At 42.1% G+C, this 20,298-nt stretch overlaps 1 protein-coding gene across 1 annotated transcript in view; it reads right to left on the bottom strand.

Annotated features, from left to right (window-relative positions):
- The window catches only part of LOC116792268 (store-operated calcium entry regulator STIMATE), a 33,013-nt gene extending 12,905 nt beyond the window's left edge, over positions 1 to 20,108 (bottom strand). The window contains exons 1-3 of the mRNA XM_032699108.1: positions 19,967 to 20,108; positions 2,571 to 2,619; positions 730 to 825 (exon numbers count right to left, since the gene is read on the bottom strand). Coding sequence (XP_032554999.1) covers positions 730 to 825; positions 2,571 to 2,619; positions 19,967 to 20,030 — 209 coding nt within the window. The 5' untranslated portion in view covers positions 20,031 to 20,108. The remainder of the gene's footprint in view (positions 1 to 729; positions 826 to 2,570; positions 2,620 to 19,966) is intronic.
- Positions 20,109 to 20,298: the final 190 nt, after the last annotated feature.

A 20,298-nucleotide genomic window follows, 5' to 3' on the forward strand; every position in this document is an offset into this window, starting at 1 on the left:
TGTAGCTACTTCGAGCACGAGCCTTATCAAGAACAAACCCAAACAATTACCATTTGCTTCAGGAGCTCCTGTAAAGAGCCTGATGGGGTCTTAGTCATCAGATCTTCAGGTTTAACACACTACAGCGCAACGTTCATCTGTTTAGTCACAGCGCTCCAAGCGTGACATTGCAAAATTAATTTCTGCTGTGAGTGCCTGACTGCTGAGCAGGATTGCCCAGTTTTAACAAAATGAAAACAATGCTGCAGCAGCGAATGTAGAGTTTAGAAGAAAGTAGAAGCACGAATGATTTTTGCTAAATAACCCTGAAAGCAACCTGCCTTTGTATGTGAGCTTGGCTTTAACACAGTGAGCAGAGCACTTGGAGGTCAGTGGGCACAACTGGATACTCATTGCCTCTGGTCCCAGCACCTCCTCCAGTAAACAGACTCTCACTACAATGAGCATCCCAAATCCTCACTCATTCACTGCAGAGGGAGAAGCAGTAAGACTTTGCCCTTGGTCTAAAATATCTGTATACAGCCCAGAATCCTGCCAGCCATGAATTTAAAGAGCAGAACTCCGATCCTTGATCATTAACTAAGCTTAAACCACACGCTTTTGAAAGTGATTGATTTTTAGAATGAAAACTGTTTTTTCAGTTCTATCTTACCCTACCATCCACATACACCACCAAACTCAGCTACAGAACTTCCACAAAGACCAATTATTCTAAAATTAAACACTCACAGTGAACAGGGGTCTTCTTCTGTAAGGTCTGATAAATAGACATTTGCAAAGTGGATGAACAACATCCCTATGGCTTGCTTGGAAGTATCTAAAAACCTGTGGAGAGTAAAAACAGCTTTTAAGACACACAAAACTGTTTACATGATAAAGGTGTCATGGTATTTAGCTTATTTAACAATGTTCCATTTCAAATTCTGCCCCTGTTTTTTCTTGAATACTGCTAACAATAACCCAAATCATATTAACTTGAAACCTACCCCTGTAAATTTAAAGCCTGTGGATATCCTCTTGGTATCACATGCATTATCCATGAGCTAATCCTCAATAAATCTAGCTAAGTCTTTAATAACCCCTGGGAAACAATGAGTATCCTGGCCTCTCTAGGTATTTTGGGCCTTTCATGTTTATACATTTTTAGCAAGTTTATGGCACAGACAAAAATAAAATCCTCATCACAGGCTTGTGGGTGAGCAATTTAATAGCTGGCTAATGAGTTCTTTATCTATAGTATTTTATTTAAAAGCCAACGTATTTTTTTATCTGAAAGCATGAAGTGGTTCCACCAAATTTTATCTGTAGTACAGCAGCTTAAAACACACTGCAGAATTCCAACCTTGACAGCATTATCTTCAAAGCAGATGACAAAGCCAGAGAGAAAGTCGTTTGCCACTTAAAGGGAAATATAAATACCCCATTTAGATACCGATTCAGTATTGACTCTGACCCTTACCATTCTTTTATCATCACCCTTTCCACAAAAACAAAACTTTCAGTGGGCATTCTATTAGATGTTAAATATAGGAATCATAACAAAAGTATTCTGCAGGCAAGAGTGTGTTCTTTATACAGAGCAACACCCATTTTGCCTGTTGCTTCCATGTCTAAAAAGATCCAAACACCCCAACAGACCCAAATGACATTTCATGCCTGAATTCATCTACTCTCCCTGATAACTTTGTCTTAAAGCTCCTTCTCTTCATTCACTGCACGACACAGAAAGCAGAGTGTTGGAGATGAGGCAGGAAGCCAGTGAGTTACTTATCTAATCAGTGTGCCAAGCTAAAAATAACAATACTTGAGTTCCAGAACAAGATTCTTCGCTTAAAAATTAAGGGCTATCACTGCACTTGTCAGAATTTCAGGCTGAGGTAGACTGTAGTACACCTCAGATGCAGATTTTGCATTTATTTTTTCAATAAAATAAAGGTCAAGATTAGTTTTGAAAAGCAGCACCCTACGAGGTCAATTTAAACCACTGAAGCCTTCAACAAGCAGAATGACAACCTAACATTTACACCAGTCTAAAAACTGGTACAGCTGATGTTGCATTGCTTCAACCCAGGAACTTCTAAAATGTAATAAACACCAATACACTTTTTATACCTTGTATTCTTTTATGGCTGATGTATTTCTATCTTTTATCATACTGTTTTCTATTTGATACACAGTAACATAGCTACAGAACGTGGAGTTCTGTTTAAGCCCCGCTGAGAGCTTCCTGTAAGCTTATTTAAGTTTGTGGATGTTCAGAGGAACCTTAGGGCAACTCTAAGTTTCCATGTTCAGGAGGAACCACAACCTAGAGCTTTATGTCTAAATGAACATCTCTGTAGAGATTCCTGGAAGTATTTAGCAAGAAAGGACTCACCAGAAAACACACAGAAGGCAACTTTTCACTGACTCGTGTATTCTGGTAACTTTTTTGGTTCCTCACTGTCAGTTACCAATTTCTTGCCATCACTCTTCTCTATTTAATCATCATATGCAAACAATCATCCCTTCAATTTCTAAAACACGCAAGAAACAAACAAAAATTCAGAATAAAGCCTGCAGAAACCCACCATATCCTCCAGGGACGTCTTTCGTGCTTTGGTTCTCTGAAGCGCTTTACTAAGAAGAAAAAAAATAAAACAAAAATTAATTGAGGACAATCAGAAACTCCCAAAGCCAAAAAAATTTAAATAAATATAGAAAAAGGAAAGCAAATCATCTCGCAGAAACGTTAAATTCTATGATAAATTGGATCTTTCACTACTGCACTTTATCAATCTCCAAGGATCCATGTTTAAAGAAACTGGTTCCCTTCCATCACCTTGGAGTTTCTGCAGCTCCATCCTCTGAGTGCCTCCCATGGAACAATAATCCATGTCCCACCACCATTCCATGGGCCTGAGCTTTTACAACGGCCCATCCAGGAAGTTTAATTTCCAACAGGAAAGCAGGGATTAGAAAAAGCTGTTTCTTTTGCCCACTGGAGTCCAAAAGTCCAATTGGAAAGTGTTCTTGCAATATGGGGCAATATTATCAGATAAATTAAGTCAATTAATAGCATGACAAACATATTCTCTAACAAAGTATCTTTGTGTACGACAAGACTTTCGTGGGCAAACTGAACTGCAAAAGGAAAGCAGGACAGATGTTTTTTAGTCAGATAATCCCTTCAAAAAAAAGGTTGATAATTTTTACATATTAAAAACTCAAAAAAAATCCGTAGTAAAATTAATGCCAATTAAAGGCAAAAAAACCCCTTAAGTTTGTTTATTTTGATTTTCATACAGTTTATAATACAAATTGTTTGGGTGTCTGATAGAAAGCTCCTCTCACACCCTGCCCAGGTCCATGTGGAAGGATCTAGATGACTCCTGAAGGAACAAGTGTAGGAAAATAGAGGGACAAGAGGATAAAAACAGTTGCTCATTTGTAAACAGTGGCTGGTCCATACATTTGTACTGTCTGATCTGCACCTGTCCTATCTTAGGAAATCCCATTTCTAACTCCTTCTGGGAGTTCCTACTGGGAACACACACTCAGCCCCGCCATGGGTTGGACCACAAACTTATTTTCTATTACTGCTGCAAGATACTAATTCCTTACTCATCCCAAAGACAGAACAAAGATAACAAGGTAGAGGAAACCTTTCCACTAAGGATGGGGTTTATATATGGGTTTTCCTTCCTTCTGGCCAAGGTTCACTGTCACTCACCAGCTCCTTCAACATAAGTCTTGAAAATAACTATTTAGGCTCTTATTGCAGAAATTATCTCTTATAAAAAAATTAAACCCCAATTCCCCTCCAGCCTTTGAAATTGCAGAGATCTGGACTTCAAAAAGCACAAACCACAGCAGGTACAGTCAGGGAAAACATCAACAGGTATCTTAACCTGCTTCTCCAGGTACCAGGGATGAATTTCAGTCTGACACAGGATGCTGTAAGTCATGCTTACCAGTTTACAAGCTTTTAAACCACAGTCTGGTTTCTGAACCAATCACAACTTTCTTACAAGTAAGGCAATTTCCCCAAAGTCAACTGTCCTCATACTACACAGCATTAATACAATTACCTAAATGCCTTAAAATAAATAAAAAGCTGAATGAATCACCTCCAAGCTGGAGGGGCAGCACTTGGCAGGGAGCACCAAGCTCCCAGCCTGCCATCCCACTGTCTGTCACTGCTTCTGGCAGCAGGGAGAAACATGGGAAATTAAAAAGTGACAAGAGGAAAAGACTGTACATTTACACCAAAGATAAAGTTGTAATAGTAACATTTGCCAGCAGTTTTCTCCGTGAACAGCATGACAGAAATACAAAACTTCTGTTAAAAATGAGCAACACCCAGCCAAGTTAACCAGTTTGTTATTTATGACAAGTCCTCCCCAGTCACACTATGGATTACTTTAATTAGTGGCTCTTTTGTATAACAACAGGAAGCCAAAAAGCATCACAAAACAAACGCAAGGAACAGAAGTTTCAGTTTACTGTGGAGTTAGTGCAAGATGCTTTTCTGCACAAAAAATGGAATTAAGCCCGTAAGATGGGCATATTTTGGGGAGGGGTGAATTCCAAACTTAGTTTTTTTGGCTTTTGTTGCAGTGAAGTTCTATAAGCCTGTGGATTCATTAATTTCCTTAAAGAATTCACAAAAATTCATTTTGGAAGAAGATATTCAAAACCAATTCAACTAATACCATTTCAAATGTCATCCCTACTGAGAAACAGACTCGAGGTCTGTGTTTCTCTGGCCAGCTCTGAAAACACATTTCATTTGAGTTAACAATAAACAGGAGAGTTAACTATGAAAGCCTCTCAGTTGTCTTTTGGGAATGTACTGATCACACCACCAACTTCTACCTCCCCAAATTAAATGAGACAATCTGTGCAAATGCTTTAGGAGGTGCTACGTGCTGAATATGTACCTTTTCACTTGAAGGCCCAGTAGATCTTTTTTCCAAAAAAAAAAAGTTGTGATTGGTTCAGAAACCAGAATGTGGTTTAAAGGCTTGTAAGTTGGGCAAGCATGACTTACACCCGGTATCCTGTGTCAGACTGAAATTCATCCCTTGTACCTGGAGAAGCAGGTTAAGATACCTGTTGATGTTTTCCCTGACTGCACCTGCTGTGGTTTGTGCTTTTTGAAGTCCAAATCTCTGCAATTTCAAAGGCTGGAGGGGAATTGGGGCTTAATTTTTTTTATAAGAGATAATTTCTGCAATAAGAGCCTAAATAGTTATTTTTCGAGACTTACATTGAAGGAGCTGGTGAGTGACAGTGAACCTTGGCCAGAAGGAAGGAAAACCCATATATAAACCCCATCCTTAGTGGAAAGGTTTCCTCTACCTTGTTATCTTTGTTCTGTCTTTGGGATGAGTAAGGAATTAGTATCTTGCAGCAGCAACAGAAAGCCCATACATGGCAGTGCTGTTTTCTCAGCCCAGCCCCTTGCAGTGTGTCTGTGAGCACCAGGTATTTCTGGCATACACAGATACAACCAGGTACTTCCCAACAAACCCCTTATGCAGAATCTGGGCCTTCCCAGTAAGCAAACTGAACAAAACCCCAGGAGGCTGTAGGTGACCACACTGGATAGCTCGGGGTCCTTGGCATGTTTGCTATTAATACATTAATTTTGGAACAAAAAGCCAGCGTGTTATTCCAACAAAGATTCTGTACATTTTTTAAGCATCTATCCAAACCGGGGAGGGGAAAGCAATTCTTCCAGTGGCCCTCCCCCAGAACATGGGAGGACTGTAGCTGCTCTCAGCCCCAGTCCCAATTTCTCCGGGCAGTTCCTCTGCCCCACCACAAGCTCGGAGCCGTGTGTGTGTCAGCTGACAGATGGATCCCAATCTGCCGGCTCCTCAGCACTCCATATGCTCCGGCTTCGAGCGCCGCACTCGCACCAGCAAGAATCCACCATATTTAATATTAATTAACTAATAATGTTCAGAATTTCATGCTGAATTATAAATGAAGAGCGAAGTGCTGCCTGTTTATACATTGGGTGCCAGAATTTTTCAGGAAAGGAAATAAAAGCACTTCTGCCAACGAGCATGTGAGCTGCCAGATGGACAGATAATAGATAAGCATATAAGGCACAGTATCGCTAATGCAAAATTCAAGTTCATTGAATTGTCTTCCCACTTCATTGAAATTCTAGGAATAATTAATGCCAGAGTACTGTGGAAGGGTTTCTAACACTTTCTTTAACATAGGAGGTTTGCAATCAGAAGTTCAGAAGACTCATGGGGAAGAATAAAGGCCAAACCAGACAAGAAATAAAGTAAATCATCTCCAAATTGTCACTATGAAAAGCAACACTTGAATCTGTATTAGAAATTCAGCCTTTCTTTCTCTCCTTCCTTCACCTCCTCAAGAAGTCATACAGCAAATATTCTGATGTAGAGTAACTTTAATATGGATTTAAGAACTCCAAGTTTCTGGATGGCTGTTCTTGTAGCAGCACAAAAGTGGCACACCTCTCAGGTTTGAAATGCTTCCATATATCATGTATTACTGCACTTCTTAGATGTTGGTTGGTTCTGGTAGTTCACAATAAGAATCTTTCTGATTGCAATAAATATCTAAGAAGATACCTCTGAGCTCATTAATTTGAAATTCATAGAAGTAAAATAAGCTAAAGAATATTCAACATGTTCAATGTCCTCTTCTGAGAAAAGAGTTGGGAATTTCACCTGTATTTCCAGTGCCTCTCAAAACTTTTTCAAAGATGGGGTTTCACTTCATAAACCTCCTACACATTTCTGTCATCAGAGCTCAGCAGAGCCACAGCTGAGCTGGTCAAACAGAAAAGGAGGAAAGGTTGGTGAGGGTCACATTTGCACATCACACACTCACAGTCTCTCACCTGCCTGGGCAGCTGCAGCAGGGACAGAATCAGACCCTTCTCACAGGTGCCCAGGCAATGGGCACCAGTAAAGCTGCAGTAAAGCTCCAGCATGAAAGAAGTCGAAAATTTCCAATGAGAGAAATTAAACTCTGCAACAAGTTGCCCACAGAGGGTGCAGTGACTGCAGTGTCACAGCCTCTGAAAATTCCCTGGACGATGCTCCAAGCAAGGGGATGTCAGAGCAGGAATGGCCCTGCTCTGAGCAGGAGGTGGGAGCAGGTGACATTTGGGGTCCCTTCCAACAGAAATTGGTCTGTAAGTCTAAAACTCATTTTTTCTGTGCTGTGACATTTATAAGTTCCAAGATTTGAGCCAATTACCAAAGGACCAAAGCATGGCTAACTGAAAATCATGCACACATATGTGGATGCACAGAATTTAACAGTGAGACCCCCACTGCAGTTTGAGCCTCCCGAATAATGTGTTTGCAACCAGACAGCTCCCCCAACACAGCCCTCTTAGTGCAAGACTTGGGATCTGCAGGGTTACTTTGACACTAATTCATGTGACTCCCAACATTCAAGACAAGTTTCCCATAGAAAGCTGTGTGTGGACTAACAGCTGAAGTTACACCAAGCATTAATTAGCACCCAAACTCAGAATCAGATACAGGATTTCATACGGCTACTCCCAGACAACTGAGCTATTTTCAGAACATTTGGCTATCAGAACATATGCATCACAAATTTCAACCTGCAATTTCCAACCCTGTAAAAAACTTGTAAAGTCAACTACATATGCAGGCCAGATTTTTATTTTTTTTTTTTTTTAAATTCCATTTAGGAAGAGTGTCAGAAACACCGTTCTGCTTGTTAGTATCAACACTTTTCCCACAGCAGTGGGAACCATGTCTGTTCTGAATAAACATGTGCACACCTACAATTCCTGGAAATTCACACCACCGTGGAATAACAACTATCACTGAATTTCACGTTACCTGTGATCTTTATTAAACATTTGAACTTGCCTCCCTTTCCCACTAAAGCAAAGCTTTCAAGAGGCTTTGTCTTGCAGCTTCATTTTATGCCTCCCATTATTTTCCTGGCAGCAGCAAAGGGAGAACAATAAGAAATTACATAAGATTACATACAAGATTTCCCCAAAATAGAATTTTTCTTTTTAGAATTAACTTTGCAAGACACAACATGCCCAGTGGGAAGAGGTTACAGCGATGCCTTACAAAAGGTACCCAGGTGTACAAACCACACATCGCTCGACTGCCAAAAGCTTCTGTGACACTTTTGAGCTCAGCAACTCCCTCTATTTGTAGTTTAAAAAGAAATAGGAACTCTGTGTTTGTCTGTGCTTAAAGAGAGGTAATAAATGTGATTGAAAAAAAGGCCATAAGAACCAGTGTTTTTGGTGTACTGCTCATTTCTCCAGCCAGAAAATGCACTATGCTCTTGATAATTCAACTTTTGCCCTACCGCAAACTCTTCCTTCTTTTCCTCTGCCCTGTTAACTGCAACTGAGATGCCCAAATGGAGGACACCCTGCTTATTTCCCTACATAAGAGCCCCAAAATTCTTTACTACATTTTTGCTTAATGACCCAGACTTCTCGACACTTGAGACACCAATTATATTAAAGCAGAAATTATACTGGACTAGAACAACTGATTTTCAGTTATATCCAGTGTTACAGCTGTACTGGAGAAAGACACCAGGAACCATGGTTTCTTCATGATGAAAAAATTTATGGAACAACTCAAAGGAAAATTCTGTTGTAGTTGATATTAGACTGACATACAGTCAAGTGCATGAGCCCAACAGCTTTGCTCCCCTGCAAAAAGGATTTTTAAAACTTCTCTAAGACAGAAAACTATTAGCCATGCAAGTAGCCAAGGCCTTTTCTTAACTGCACCCCGTCCTTGGCCTCAGTGGTTCTGTAGCGTAATTAAGAACTGGTCCATTAAAGATGGTCACTCAGGGAAAAACTTATAGAAACGCTGGACACAATGAAGTTTAGTGACCCAGTTAGTTTGTTACTCAGAGACATGTCAGACCAAGGATTCAGTGCCTGGACAGCCTGAGGTACCTGCCAACTGCAGCCCTTATCTCTCTGTTCCACTGGCAGCAGTTAGAATAACATTGTGGTTATGGCAGCAAAACCTTTGTGAGAGTTAAAGGGGTCTGAGTGGCACTTCTGTTAGAGCAGGGAACAAGGGACTGTTTTACTGCAAAGTTAAATACGCCAGTGCTGAGCATCTGTCAAGCCCAGCTACCTCACCTGGGCTCTTGTATCCACACAGATGACAAAAACAACTGAAAACAACGTGTCAACACTGGATTTCACAGAATTTATCAAACGGGCAGCAGTACTTTCTGGATAAACACTGGTGAATCACAGCTACTGGAAGTTACCTCTGTATAAGCATTTACTTCCTCCCTGCTTCCACAACCAGCTAAAAACCTACAGGTAAATTTTGTCCCCACAAAGGTTTAGTGACAGCTAAACCTTTACAGCCATTCCACAGGGAATTGCTGTCACAAAGTGAAACTCCCCTTCACAGTGCAGGGGAGGAGAGGACAAATCATTATCGGGGGGGGGAAAAACCCTGCTACCTGAGCTTGGAATAAATCAGACAGTGTTGCTGCTTCAGGAAGGGCAGCCAAATGCATTATGAGGCTGGTGAGTTCTTTATTCCCAACACGTACATACTTAAAGCTCAAAAATTTTTTTTCCAAACGCTTAGCTTGTATAGATTGGCTGTGGGAGACACAAATAAGTCATATTACCTGCACACAACTCAGACTAAGACCATTTCAGCAAGGCTGTTCTCATGCATCCTGGCAGCACACGATAGTGTGGCTCTGACAGGGGCATTAACTCGGCTGTCCATAAAGGAAACAAATGTGTCTTAGCAGAGCCAGTGGCCCAGACATTCCACACCAATAGCCATTGTCAGGGAGCTTTTTCTCCTTTCCTTTTTTTTTAAAGGTAAAGCTTACTTTTAAAATAGCTGAAGGAAGTTAGTGGACAAAGAAGTTCTCACTCTCAATTGCTGACCTATGTGCTGTCTCCCCAGAGAGAGCAGCACTTTAAAAGTCAGCAAATGCAGGTACAAGGCACTGTGTAAACAGAAACATCCCGCCCTTTGCTTCCCAAAGACACTGCAATACTAAAAATAAAGGGCTGCAAGGAACTGCTTTGAGAACTCTCAGGTAAACAGCACAAGTAGCTTAGGAAATATTTATCTAAATATTGAAGTTAAAAGGTGTGATTCAGCCTTAGAGACGGGCATTTGTTATCTCGGCACTGAGCACACACGGTGCTGTCGGGTCAAGGTGTGCTCTGTTTGGAAGTGCTCATAAATCACAGCTTCCCAGCACTTTAAGAGCCAGAAGCATTTGCTACTCTGTTTCTTCAACACCTATCAGACAGTTAAAGCAAAGCAAATCTAAGCTTCCTGTAAAAATGCCCGTGAGATTGGCTTTAGAAGGTTAATACAGAGCTCTCTTGCAAACACTTTAATACTCTGAACCAGGTGTCATCAAACAATCACCAAAAAAAAAAAAAAAGGCAGGTTCCCAGAGAAACAGCTGTACCATCCCTGCCATGCAATACAAGCACCCAGTGAGAACTAAAAAATACAGCCTGATGTGTTCGAGCAGATTTTTTTTTTTCCTGCTAAAAAATAAGAACCATTTGGGAAACATGAATTATTTAGCACAAAACAAATAGAATGAATCCATATTAATGTGCACTAAGCAGCAATTTACGATTCACAACACCATTTTCAGGTACAGCATTCACAAGATCACTCAATAATACATGAAGCTTTCAAAACATTATCAGTATGACAACAGATATCAATGAACTTTAAGTCATTCAAGCTGGTTGTTTTAAACTAGCTCTTGGGAACAGGCAGAATTGCCAAAGCACAGCTCAAAACTCAATCGCCATTCATTAAAATATAAAGCAAGCCAGCAACTATAGCAGTTTTAAAAAGCAACTTTAAAAAGAAATATAAGTTCAGATATACACAAAAAAAGATGTAAAAGGAAACCTGTGTTTCCATTTGTAAAAAAAGGATAAACAGCAAATATGTTAAATCAAGGAGGCCAAAGGGAGATATAAATTGTTTGTTCAGTCCATTTAAAGTCTAAATAGCTTTGCTTACCAGATTCAGTCTTCCTAGGCTGAAACTATCAAAGCACTGAATTGCAAGACAGACATTTCATATAACACCAACTGTTTCAAAAAGGACAAAAGATACACAACCTCCTTTCATCCATTCTCTTTACACATGATCAAGTAACATCAGAGTCAGAGGGCAATTATACAGACTTCTTTGATATAACATATCCAACAACCAGGTATTCACTGTATAAATTAAATTTCTGAAATCAAGATGAAACTTCCACCTGCAAAAAGCTTCTTACTTTGCAACAACATGAAAATCTAATGCCAGCACTGAAAACATGCTGCCATAAGAAAGCTCAAGGTTATAAGATCAGATGGAGGAGGGTGGTTTTTTCCCCCTGCCTGTTTTAAAGCTCCTTAGACTATTTCATCTTCTAACATTACAATTACCTTCCAAAGAAAACATTTAAATCCTATGTATATAAAATAACATAGGCTATTAGTCACACCACTGCCTCAGAGCAAGAAAGGTGTGCTGGAAGATGTTGCATAGCAGCAGGAAGGAAGTAAAAGCAATTATTCTAAGAAGAATTAAAATTTTAGGCACAGTATCTTCAAAAGTTATTAGAGACAGAGGATATATGCTGGTAGTTGTGAATAGTTGTTTGTAATTTTAAAATAATTTTTATTCCACTGAAAAATTCTGTATTTTTGAGAAATGGAAAAAAACCCCTACAGTGAAACAACAAAAAGCAAGCAAAGGCTGTTCTGTAAGTAAACAACTTATTTGAGGTGACTGGCTAATCTGTCCAAAATTGATAGGGTGAACACTATTTGTAGTTACTCCATGTCCTGAGCACCTTGTATCTCACAGGTCAGTGGGTTCAAGTCCTCCTGAGCTGCATTTACTGCCCCAACACCAGATAAAACAAGGAAATGTAGCACAGTTTTCCTCTTCTCTCAGGTGAGTCAACACATTAATCACTACAAGAGGAGGAATGGTTGGTCTTAGAACCTGGGGTAGCCAAAAATGTCACAGAAGTTAAGATGATGACCAAAGACAAAGCATTTCAAATGACAGAAATGTGTGATTATTAAAAAACAAAAACAAAAAAAAGGCAGCTACATCTAGAGGAAAACCCCACCAGGAACAATAGAAAAAACAAGTTTAGTGCCTCCCTTATGATGACTTTCCCCTGCTCTAGCTCTTCACATCTGTGAACTTACACCTGGAACTATGAATCTGAACCATGGATGTGAGCTATGAGGAATGTGAACTGTAAATCCACTTTAGCACATTTTCATCCTCAACCTTCCTCACACATGACAACGTCTGTATGAGGTTATGACAACAAATACATATAAAATGTGTGATTCAGGGTCAGTGGTAGAAAAACAGGACTTCAGTATCTTGAGCATCAGTGCAAAGAGGTTTAGTTATTCCTGACTAAGCCCCAAACCCTCATCCCCAGAGCACAGCACCTGCAAAAGCAGACTTGTGCAAGCTCTGAGCTAAGTCAGTCTGACAGAGATTTAACAAACTGAGTTTCACAGGGAATAAATTTTGCTGTGATCAAGAAATCTTTGAGAATGCAAATCATTTCCTACCAGCAGGCACGAGAAAGAAGACCTGATTTTTCATTTCATCAACAAAACACACAGATAAGACCTTGTTAAATACCACTTTAGGAATGCAAACTTCATTAACCATGAAATTAATATCAGCACAGAATGCAAAACTGCACACTGTGTGTCCACACAAATCAGCTCCACACAGATTTAATTATAAAACACTAGCCAAGAAGACATTCACTGCGTTAAACAGAGTTAAACACCAGTCTAGCTAACAGCCCAGAAGTTAGCCCTAATTAAACACAGCTTCAGAGTTTCTGGATAATCTATCACTTTAATAGTTTACAAATGTCAACATAACTTATCCTTCTTCCTAAACATTTCATAATGTGGATGACATGTGTAATTAGACTTAGAACAATTTTATTATGTGGTCTGCAACTACATCCAGCAATCCGCTGAGTAATAAGAAAATGTAAAATGTCCTGAGCCAGCAAGACAAAGTAAGGCATCAGACAACCATTAATGAAAAGTGCAACTAACTTAGAGACTGCAGATTATTTGTCTAAATTGGTACCTTGTTTTTATTGTCTAAACTTTTACTGGCATGGCATTTCAAGGATAGTTAGTGACACTAAGATATTAATGGCCCGACATGATCAGGACATCAGGACCAATAAAGTGCTATTACAATCTACAGCCAACAAAGAATCAAATATCTTGCCAGTAGTTTTAATAAAAAACCAAGGAAATGTAGTTCAAGCAGGACCAAATACTATAAAAAAATGTTTCACCTATTGTCAATGAAAGCAGACACCTAGCTATGCTACAATACAAGACTGGTCTTCTGTTTGCAATGCAGCAAACAATTCCAAAATTGTTATTCCTAAATTCATTTCATGTTATTTCCTTTGCTTAAAAGGTTTCAGCTGAGCAGATCCAAACACTGTTAATACTTGCTTTTGTACAGCACTGAGTTTGTCAGCAAGATTTGACTTTTTCTGGAGAGCTCACAATAGACATAATTTATCCCAACTAGTTGTTTCATATGTTAAAGAGTACTACAATATTAGCATGGTAATAGGAAAAATTTAGTTTGCTAATTTACCCGTGTGTTTATACTTCTTTTTTTCTGCTACAGCTCATAATGCATCTTTCCTTTCTGTCTCAAACACGGATCAAGATGTCACAGAGGCACTGGAAGGGCTGATGATTTATTTAAGACAAACAAGAAGCAGCCACACTCCAGGGCTGCAAGCGATCCCTCACCATCTGGGGATGAGGAAACACTGGATCATTGTAAGGCATAATTTACTTAGCCGTGACCAGAGTGACCTCACAGGGCTTTTCTGAGTCCTGCAGCCACAAGCAGACACTTAACCTGCACAATAACAGTGCACTGAGATACCGATCATTACTAATTGCCATGGAATGGGCTCGAAAGAGGGAGAGGATAACACATATTTCTACCCCATCACCCCACCCTGTTCCCTCCTCGGCCCCGGCCAGCCGGGAGGGAGCTGCCTCCCCCTTTCTGCCAGCCGGGCAAACCCCAGCGGGCCGGCAGGGAAGGGTGGTACTTACTCCAGATCCACAGCACTCGAGGAAAACCCACCTCTGGATCCCAGGAGGGCTCTCGGGGCGAGGGGAGGGTGCGATGCCGGCCGAGGGCAGGACACGGCCCCGCTGGAGCTGTCCAGGGTCCTGCCCCGACCCCGGGGCCGCCCCAACACCCACTGGCTGCGCTGAGAGTCCTGCTGCTCCCAGGGGAGCCTTTTCACCTCCTCCTTGTCACAAACGTGCTCCCCCTTTGCTCCCTCCCAAACCTTGCCTGTTACCATAGTCCAACAGCACATCTTACTAGTTTTCTTTTACCTGAAGAGGGATTCATCCCTGCTGCTGTGATACCTGAAAGTGGTCCCTAAACTCATTTCAGGCTGCTTACCACTAGGTAATTCCCAAACATACAGAGGAATGCCAGTTCTGCATCCATCTGGCGAGTTCCAGGAAAAAGGACAGAGTGCATTCTACAGCATGTGATCCCGTGTGGAATAAGTACAATAGTGTTCCTAATGCCATAAGAATGAAAGAGCCTATTTGTGATTTGAAACTTCTGTAAAAGTTTTAAAATCAGATGCACGTAGGACATTTCTGAGGGGGTCCTCAGGAATTCATGTGAACATGGACTGTTTCACTCAGAGTGAATACATTCATGGATGCAGCATTATCAAGTCAGGATAATATCAAATCTTTCTAAATAATGTCTTTATTAATAATACACCACCTTGCTATCAGGCCACTGCCCTACATCCTACGAAGTGCCACGTGGAATAAACTTGTTGCTGTTACTCAGAGGCCTGTATTTCATTCCTGAGGTTCCAGAGCATCAAAGACAACTCCCCGTCATTTTTACATGTTTTAAATCTGCTCAAGCAGAAAGAAAATTGCTATAGAAAACAACTAAATCATATTGTTTAGTCCTTTTGTATCCAACAGTTTCCTTTACACTGACTTTTTTGTTACAGGCAACTGGAATTATTTTTAAATCCTTCTCCCAGAACATTATTCCCCATAGTATTACTCTCTTACCTTCATGAAAATAAGAATCACTCCTCTGAAAAGCCTATTTCCCTGAAGCATTTCAAATTCTACTAAACTACCTCTTATGATAGTTTGTTATATGAAGAAGCATTTTTTTTCTTGCTGTAAAGTTAACTGACATTAAGGATATAGTTTTTAAGGTATATCCTTTAGGACACTGTAACTAAAGAGAGGACCTTAAAAAAAATACATACAGTATGTTTTAAGAGAATGGTTTCTTCTTTCTCTTTCATCTGTGACCCTCAACAGCAAATGCACCTTCTCACTTATTCACTGCACCTCTACCCAATCATTTCACTTTTGTAAACCCTTCTCAGCATGAGAAGGATTACACACTGTAATAAAGCCATAAAAAGGGAACAGAATCCCACACTCTGGTCTCTTTTACAGCATATTTATATTTTCCTCACAGACACAAACATTCTACCTGCAGAAAACCAAATGATGCTTCTATTTCAATAATTCATCAATACAACTCACATCTAATTTCTCAGCCATTCCTAAGTGTCCCAAAACAAACACTGTTATATCCTGATAAGGTACAAATCTTCTGACAAACAAGCTTAGTAAATAAACTGCTTTACCCTGTCTGACACCAACTGTTTTAAGGGATTGGCAGTGGGTTTTTCCCCATACCTTTACCAGGTTTGGCTAATAAAAACTGTGTCATTTATAACTACACCTCTGTTATATATGTGTGGGATACTGTGCCAACACCACTCTCTAATCATTCATGACCAACAAAAGCCCAACCAGAGAATGCTCAGAAGGTGTTTGGGATTACTGACAAAACACATGGTATTATGTAAAAATATTTAAAGCCAGCTTTGTGTCATCAGTAAACAACTACAGAATTATTGCACCAAAGAGGCCCAAATACCCAAGAAGCAAAGCTACCATTTTAAATCAAGATTCCCATGAAATAAGATACAAACTGTGGAAAAATATTATCTTTGGCTTACTGGCTTGCAATATAAACATACATCTCTTCCATCGAGGGAAACTCATTAAGACTTCCTGTTATGAAGTGGCTTGGCTTAAATAAACTAGGGTGGAAAACAATGTGTACATAGGCAGGAGGGACGAGAACGAAATTAAGCAACAGAGTTCAAAAAAAAGCAGGTTCACAGGCTGGAGAGTCAGTGACCAGAGTCCAAGCAGGTTGCCAGTCCAAGTAGATTTGCCAAAATGAGGTGGTTTTTAATTAGAGAGTTCCCTTGCACGGGGACTTAAAGCCCATGGTTAGGAGAGAAGCTACAGAACTTGTCTCACCCGACTTCAGTGAGGCTTTTGGTGTGCTGGAACATGTGTGGCATCTGGGTGAAACTGTTTCAACACATCTTTAGCTTCACAGCAGAGGACCCGACTCTGAGCAGTAAAGATTAGTTCACAGTGATTTAAGACAACACACAGGTGGGCTCTGATGGTATTAAGTATATTCACTACTGGTTCAGACATCAGAAAAGGACCTCCCTGCACAAGCTTCACACCAAGAGCAGCAGGGTAAGACCTGAAAGCAGAGAGACTTAAGTAGTGGATTAGGAAGGCCTTAAACAACTCACAGCAATAAAAACCAAATGCAAACTTCTGCTCTTTGGTTAAGGAGGCTCCTATATAAACTCAGGATAAATGATCAATCAATAAAGCACCTTCTACAAGAAAAAGATTAGGGGGTTGTGACAGGTTGTACCTGAATCTGAAAGTAACACAGAAAAGTCACTCATTTAAAAGGTAAGGTGAGATAAGCAGGTGAGTTACACTGTTCTTCATTCCCTGTGTGACAGAACAGGGAGGCAAGAGCTACAGAGAAAAGGAAACCTCAGAATTAATTTCAAATGAACATTTTGCCAGCTCAAAGAGAGAAATTTTCTCCTCCTGTCACTTCTTGGTTGTGCCAATTCAGTAGTGAGGGCACACAAAGGAGGCTGATAACGTGACTGGGCTAAAAACCTTTCTCACAAGTATCAGAAGACAGCCACAGCAGCACAGTTCCCGTGTTCCCTCTGGCACAGAGTCACCGTATCCTCCACAAACTAAAAACCTTTTCATAACCACATTTTAGCCCTCAAAATCATGAAGTTTGACTGATGTAACTGGCAGGTCAGCTGACAGCACAACTTTACAGCAACCAAACAGGTGCACACATAAGAAAGTGGCACACTGGAGTGTCAGATCTTAAATAATTTTGCTTTAGGAATGGTCCTTTAGTCATTTGTACATGAACATCCACCAGCAAGGAACAGAAAAAAGCCTACTCCTCTTACAGCTAGTTACTACAGAAAAAAAACATTTTAAAACACTCTTTTTTCCACTGAACACAAGCAGGGTAAGATTTAACTAGAAAGGGCAGGTCTGGGTCAGCCTTTGATTTAGCCACTTAACAAAAATTCTTATTCTTTGCATGTCAAATCAAATATTTTTCAAAGGAAAACAGCTTCTGTGCAAAAAGAGCAATTGTACAATGTATTTCTGGTGCCATTACTTTAATTCCTTTTACTACAGAGGGCTCAGCATCATTAATCAGAAGCAAAATATTAGAACATCTCCTTCTAGTGTCCCCTTAAAAAAATAAAATAAAAAAAAAGACAAGTGACTTGCTCTTTAGAAGTTAAATTTAAATACCAGACAGCCATGTGTCTTCAGGAGAAATTATACAGCTGCACACAGAGAATTACTGCTGTTCAAAAGGGACCCAACTGAAGAGACAACTCTCAAGCAGCCCCTGCCTACAGCCACTTGTTTCTCCCTCAGTGCCACCACCTCTGTTGTGCCAGCACAGGAGCAGAGATACTCCAGCTTAAAAACAACCACGTCTCCTCATTTATTTTCCTTGCTGCATCAGTTCTGTGATCCAGCAGCCAGAAGCTGTGTCATCCCTCCAGCCCCAGCAGCTCAGGGACAGGAACAGCTGTGTAGGTGCCCAGGTGATTGCTGAGGAGAGGTCACGCTCTCAGCCACAAGTTCCTGCTTCTGTGTCACATCAGATCTGCCACAAAAAATCCTGCTTGTTGAGGAAACTTTAAAGGGTCTGGAACAACATGCCAGGCCTCTTGTATTTGACATAAAAAGGATAGAAACATTCAGAGCTATCAGACAGGACAGAACTGGCCCTCCTGCACAGCCCAGCCCATAACTGAGAGCTGCTCCTATCCCAGTGTAACAGGCCCATATGGTGGGACCAGCTTCTCCTGCTGCTCGGGGAGAGGCACAAAGGAAAGTGGAGGGGAACGTGGCTGACAAACCCAGGACAAACATACCTACCCTCTGTTTGAATGTAAGCATGACAAGTTGCTAAGTTTTTCCTCTAATCCCCTTTGGACAGATTCCTTTTCTGCCCAGTCCATTGTGAGGACTGGTTGCCTTCCTTCCACTCCCTTCTGCCACAACTGCAAGCACTGCATGGAAGTCTCCTGACAGTTCCTGGTTTAACAGTACCTAACCCAAGCCAGGAAGTGCAGCCAACAACAAGACTTTCATTTTCCTAGTCCCTACTTTCTGTATTCACTTTTTCTTGTCTTCACTGAGTGTTCCAAGTTTAGATTCATTTATGTAAAATGCATAAAGACACACACCACCATTTTCAGGAAAAAAGGCACTATCCTGACAAATAATATCTGTAGTTCTTCGGTTTTGGATGCACAATCCATAAGAATTACCTATTTGTATCTCTTAAATCTAAAATCAACACTGTGTACACATCATATTATTACAGAGAGGTACTTCTGTTTGAAAACTGCTTAAGCTTCTATTAGCAGGCTGCTGTGACTGACCAAATGCCACAGCAGTGAATACTGTTGCCATTCAATCACATAATGACAACAGTTACACACAGTTTTCACAAGAGCAATGCAATTGTTAACAGTGACTAGGACACTAAAGCATGCAAACAAAACATAGCGTGTGGCAAATGTCTGACTTAACCATAATAGTGTGACACCAGCACGAAAAGGCATCAGTGCAATTTTAATGTAAACAGGATCTTGGTTTTTAGATCAGTCAAACTGTAAAACACATGACGCTGGCGATTCCTTTTCCCTCTCCCACTTTTTGTTAACAGCAATGTCACAGTCAGCTGAGTAAAGGCACTGGGCTGCTTCTCCACTCCTCAACCCAGAGGGTACGACCTACAGTATGGGATAGAGACAAATCCACCAGAACTGTTCCACGTTGTCGGGACTCCCCCATCCCAGGGTTGGGGCCACCAGGGCCTCCAGCCTTCCCTCCACACTCTGTGAGCAGCCACACAGCTCTGGGGCTGCTCCAGCTCCCGGGTACGGCCCTCCAGGCCAGCGTGGCACAGCACCCTGCGACTGAGAGCGGCGTGTCTGCCTTTGCTGCCGCTGACACGACACGGTCCACCTGCGGTAAAACAGCCCGGCCAAACCCGTGACTTCTGTGCATCCCAAACCCGAGTGACACTGCACACACCGCCTACCTCATCCTGCCGGTTGAATTCAGAGCAGGACACGCACCCCCTCGGCCCCGAAGCGGTAAACTGCATCAGCACGGGTGCCGATCTTAGGAAGGCAAGTTTCAGAAAGTGCAAGGACTTGCCCCGCGGTCCCCGAGGCCTCCCCGCCCGGCCCCGCTCGGCTCTCCCGGCCCCACAAAGCGCCGGCGCTGCGCTCCCGAGGCCGCCGCGGCCCCTCCCGGCCGGGAGCCCGGGACAGCCCGGCCCTTCCCGGGATAAGCTCGGGGCACCGTAGCGCGGCCGCGGTCCCACCGCCGACCCCGACCCCTCCTCGGGGACACCCCCCCCGGCCGCTCCCGCCAGGCCGCGGCCCCGCCACTCACGCATGAGGGTGCTGAAGGCCACGACGCCCAGGAGCCCCTGCAGGAAGATGCCGAATCTGTCCATGAGGGCGCCGTTCTCGCAGCCGCGGTCCCCGGGCCCCGCCGCCGCGCCGGGGCTGGCGGTGAGGCCGAGGCTGCCGTTGGGCGGCGGCGCCCCCATGGCGAGGCCCGGCCGGCGCCCGCTCAGCGGCGCATGGCGGCCCAGCCGGCCCCGCCCCGCCCGCGCGTCACCGCCCGCCCGCCCCCGCCGCCCTCAGCGCCCCGCCCGCGCCGCGGGGACAGCGGGGACAGCGCGGGCAGCCCCCGGGCCCGCACCGGGACCGCCTTCGGGC

Source organism: Chiroxiphia lanceolata, chromosome 11 (assembly GCF_009829145.1).
Source record: "Chiroxiphia lanceolata isolate bChiLan1 chromosome 11, bChiLan1.pri, whole genome shotgun sequence".
Lineage (NCBI taxonomy): Eukaryota > Metazoa > Chordata > Aves > Passeriformes > Pipridae > Chiroxiphia > Chiroxiphia lanceolata.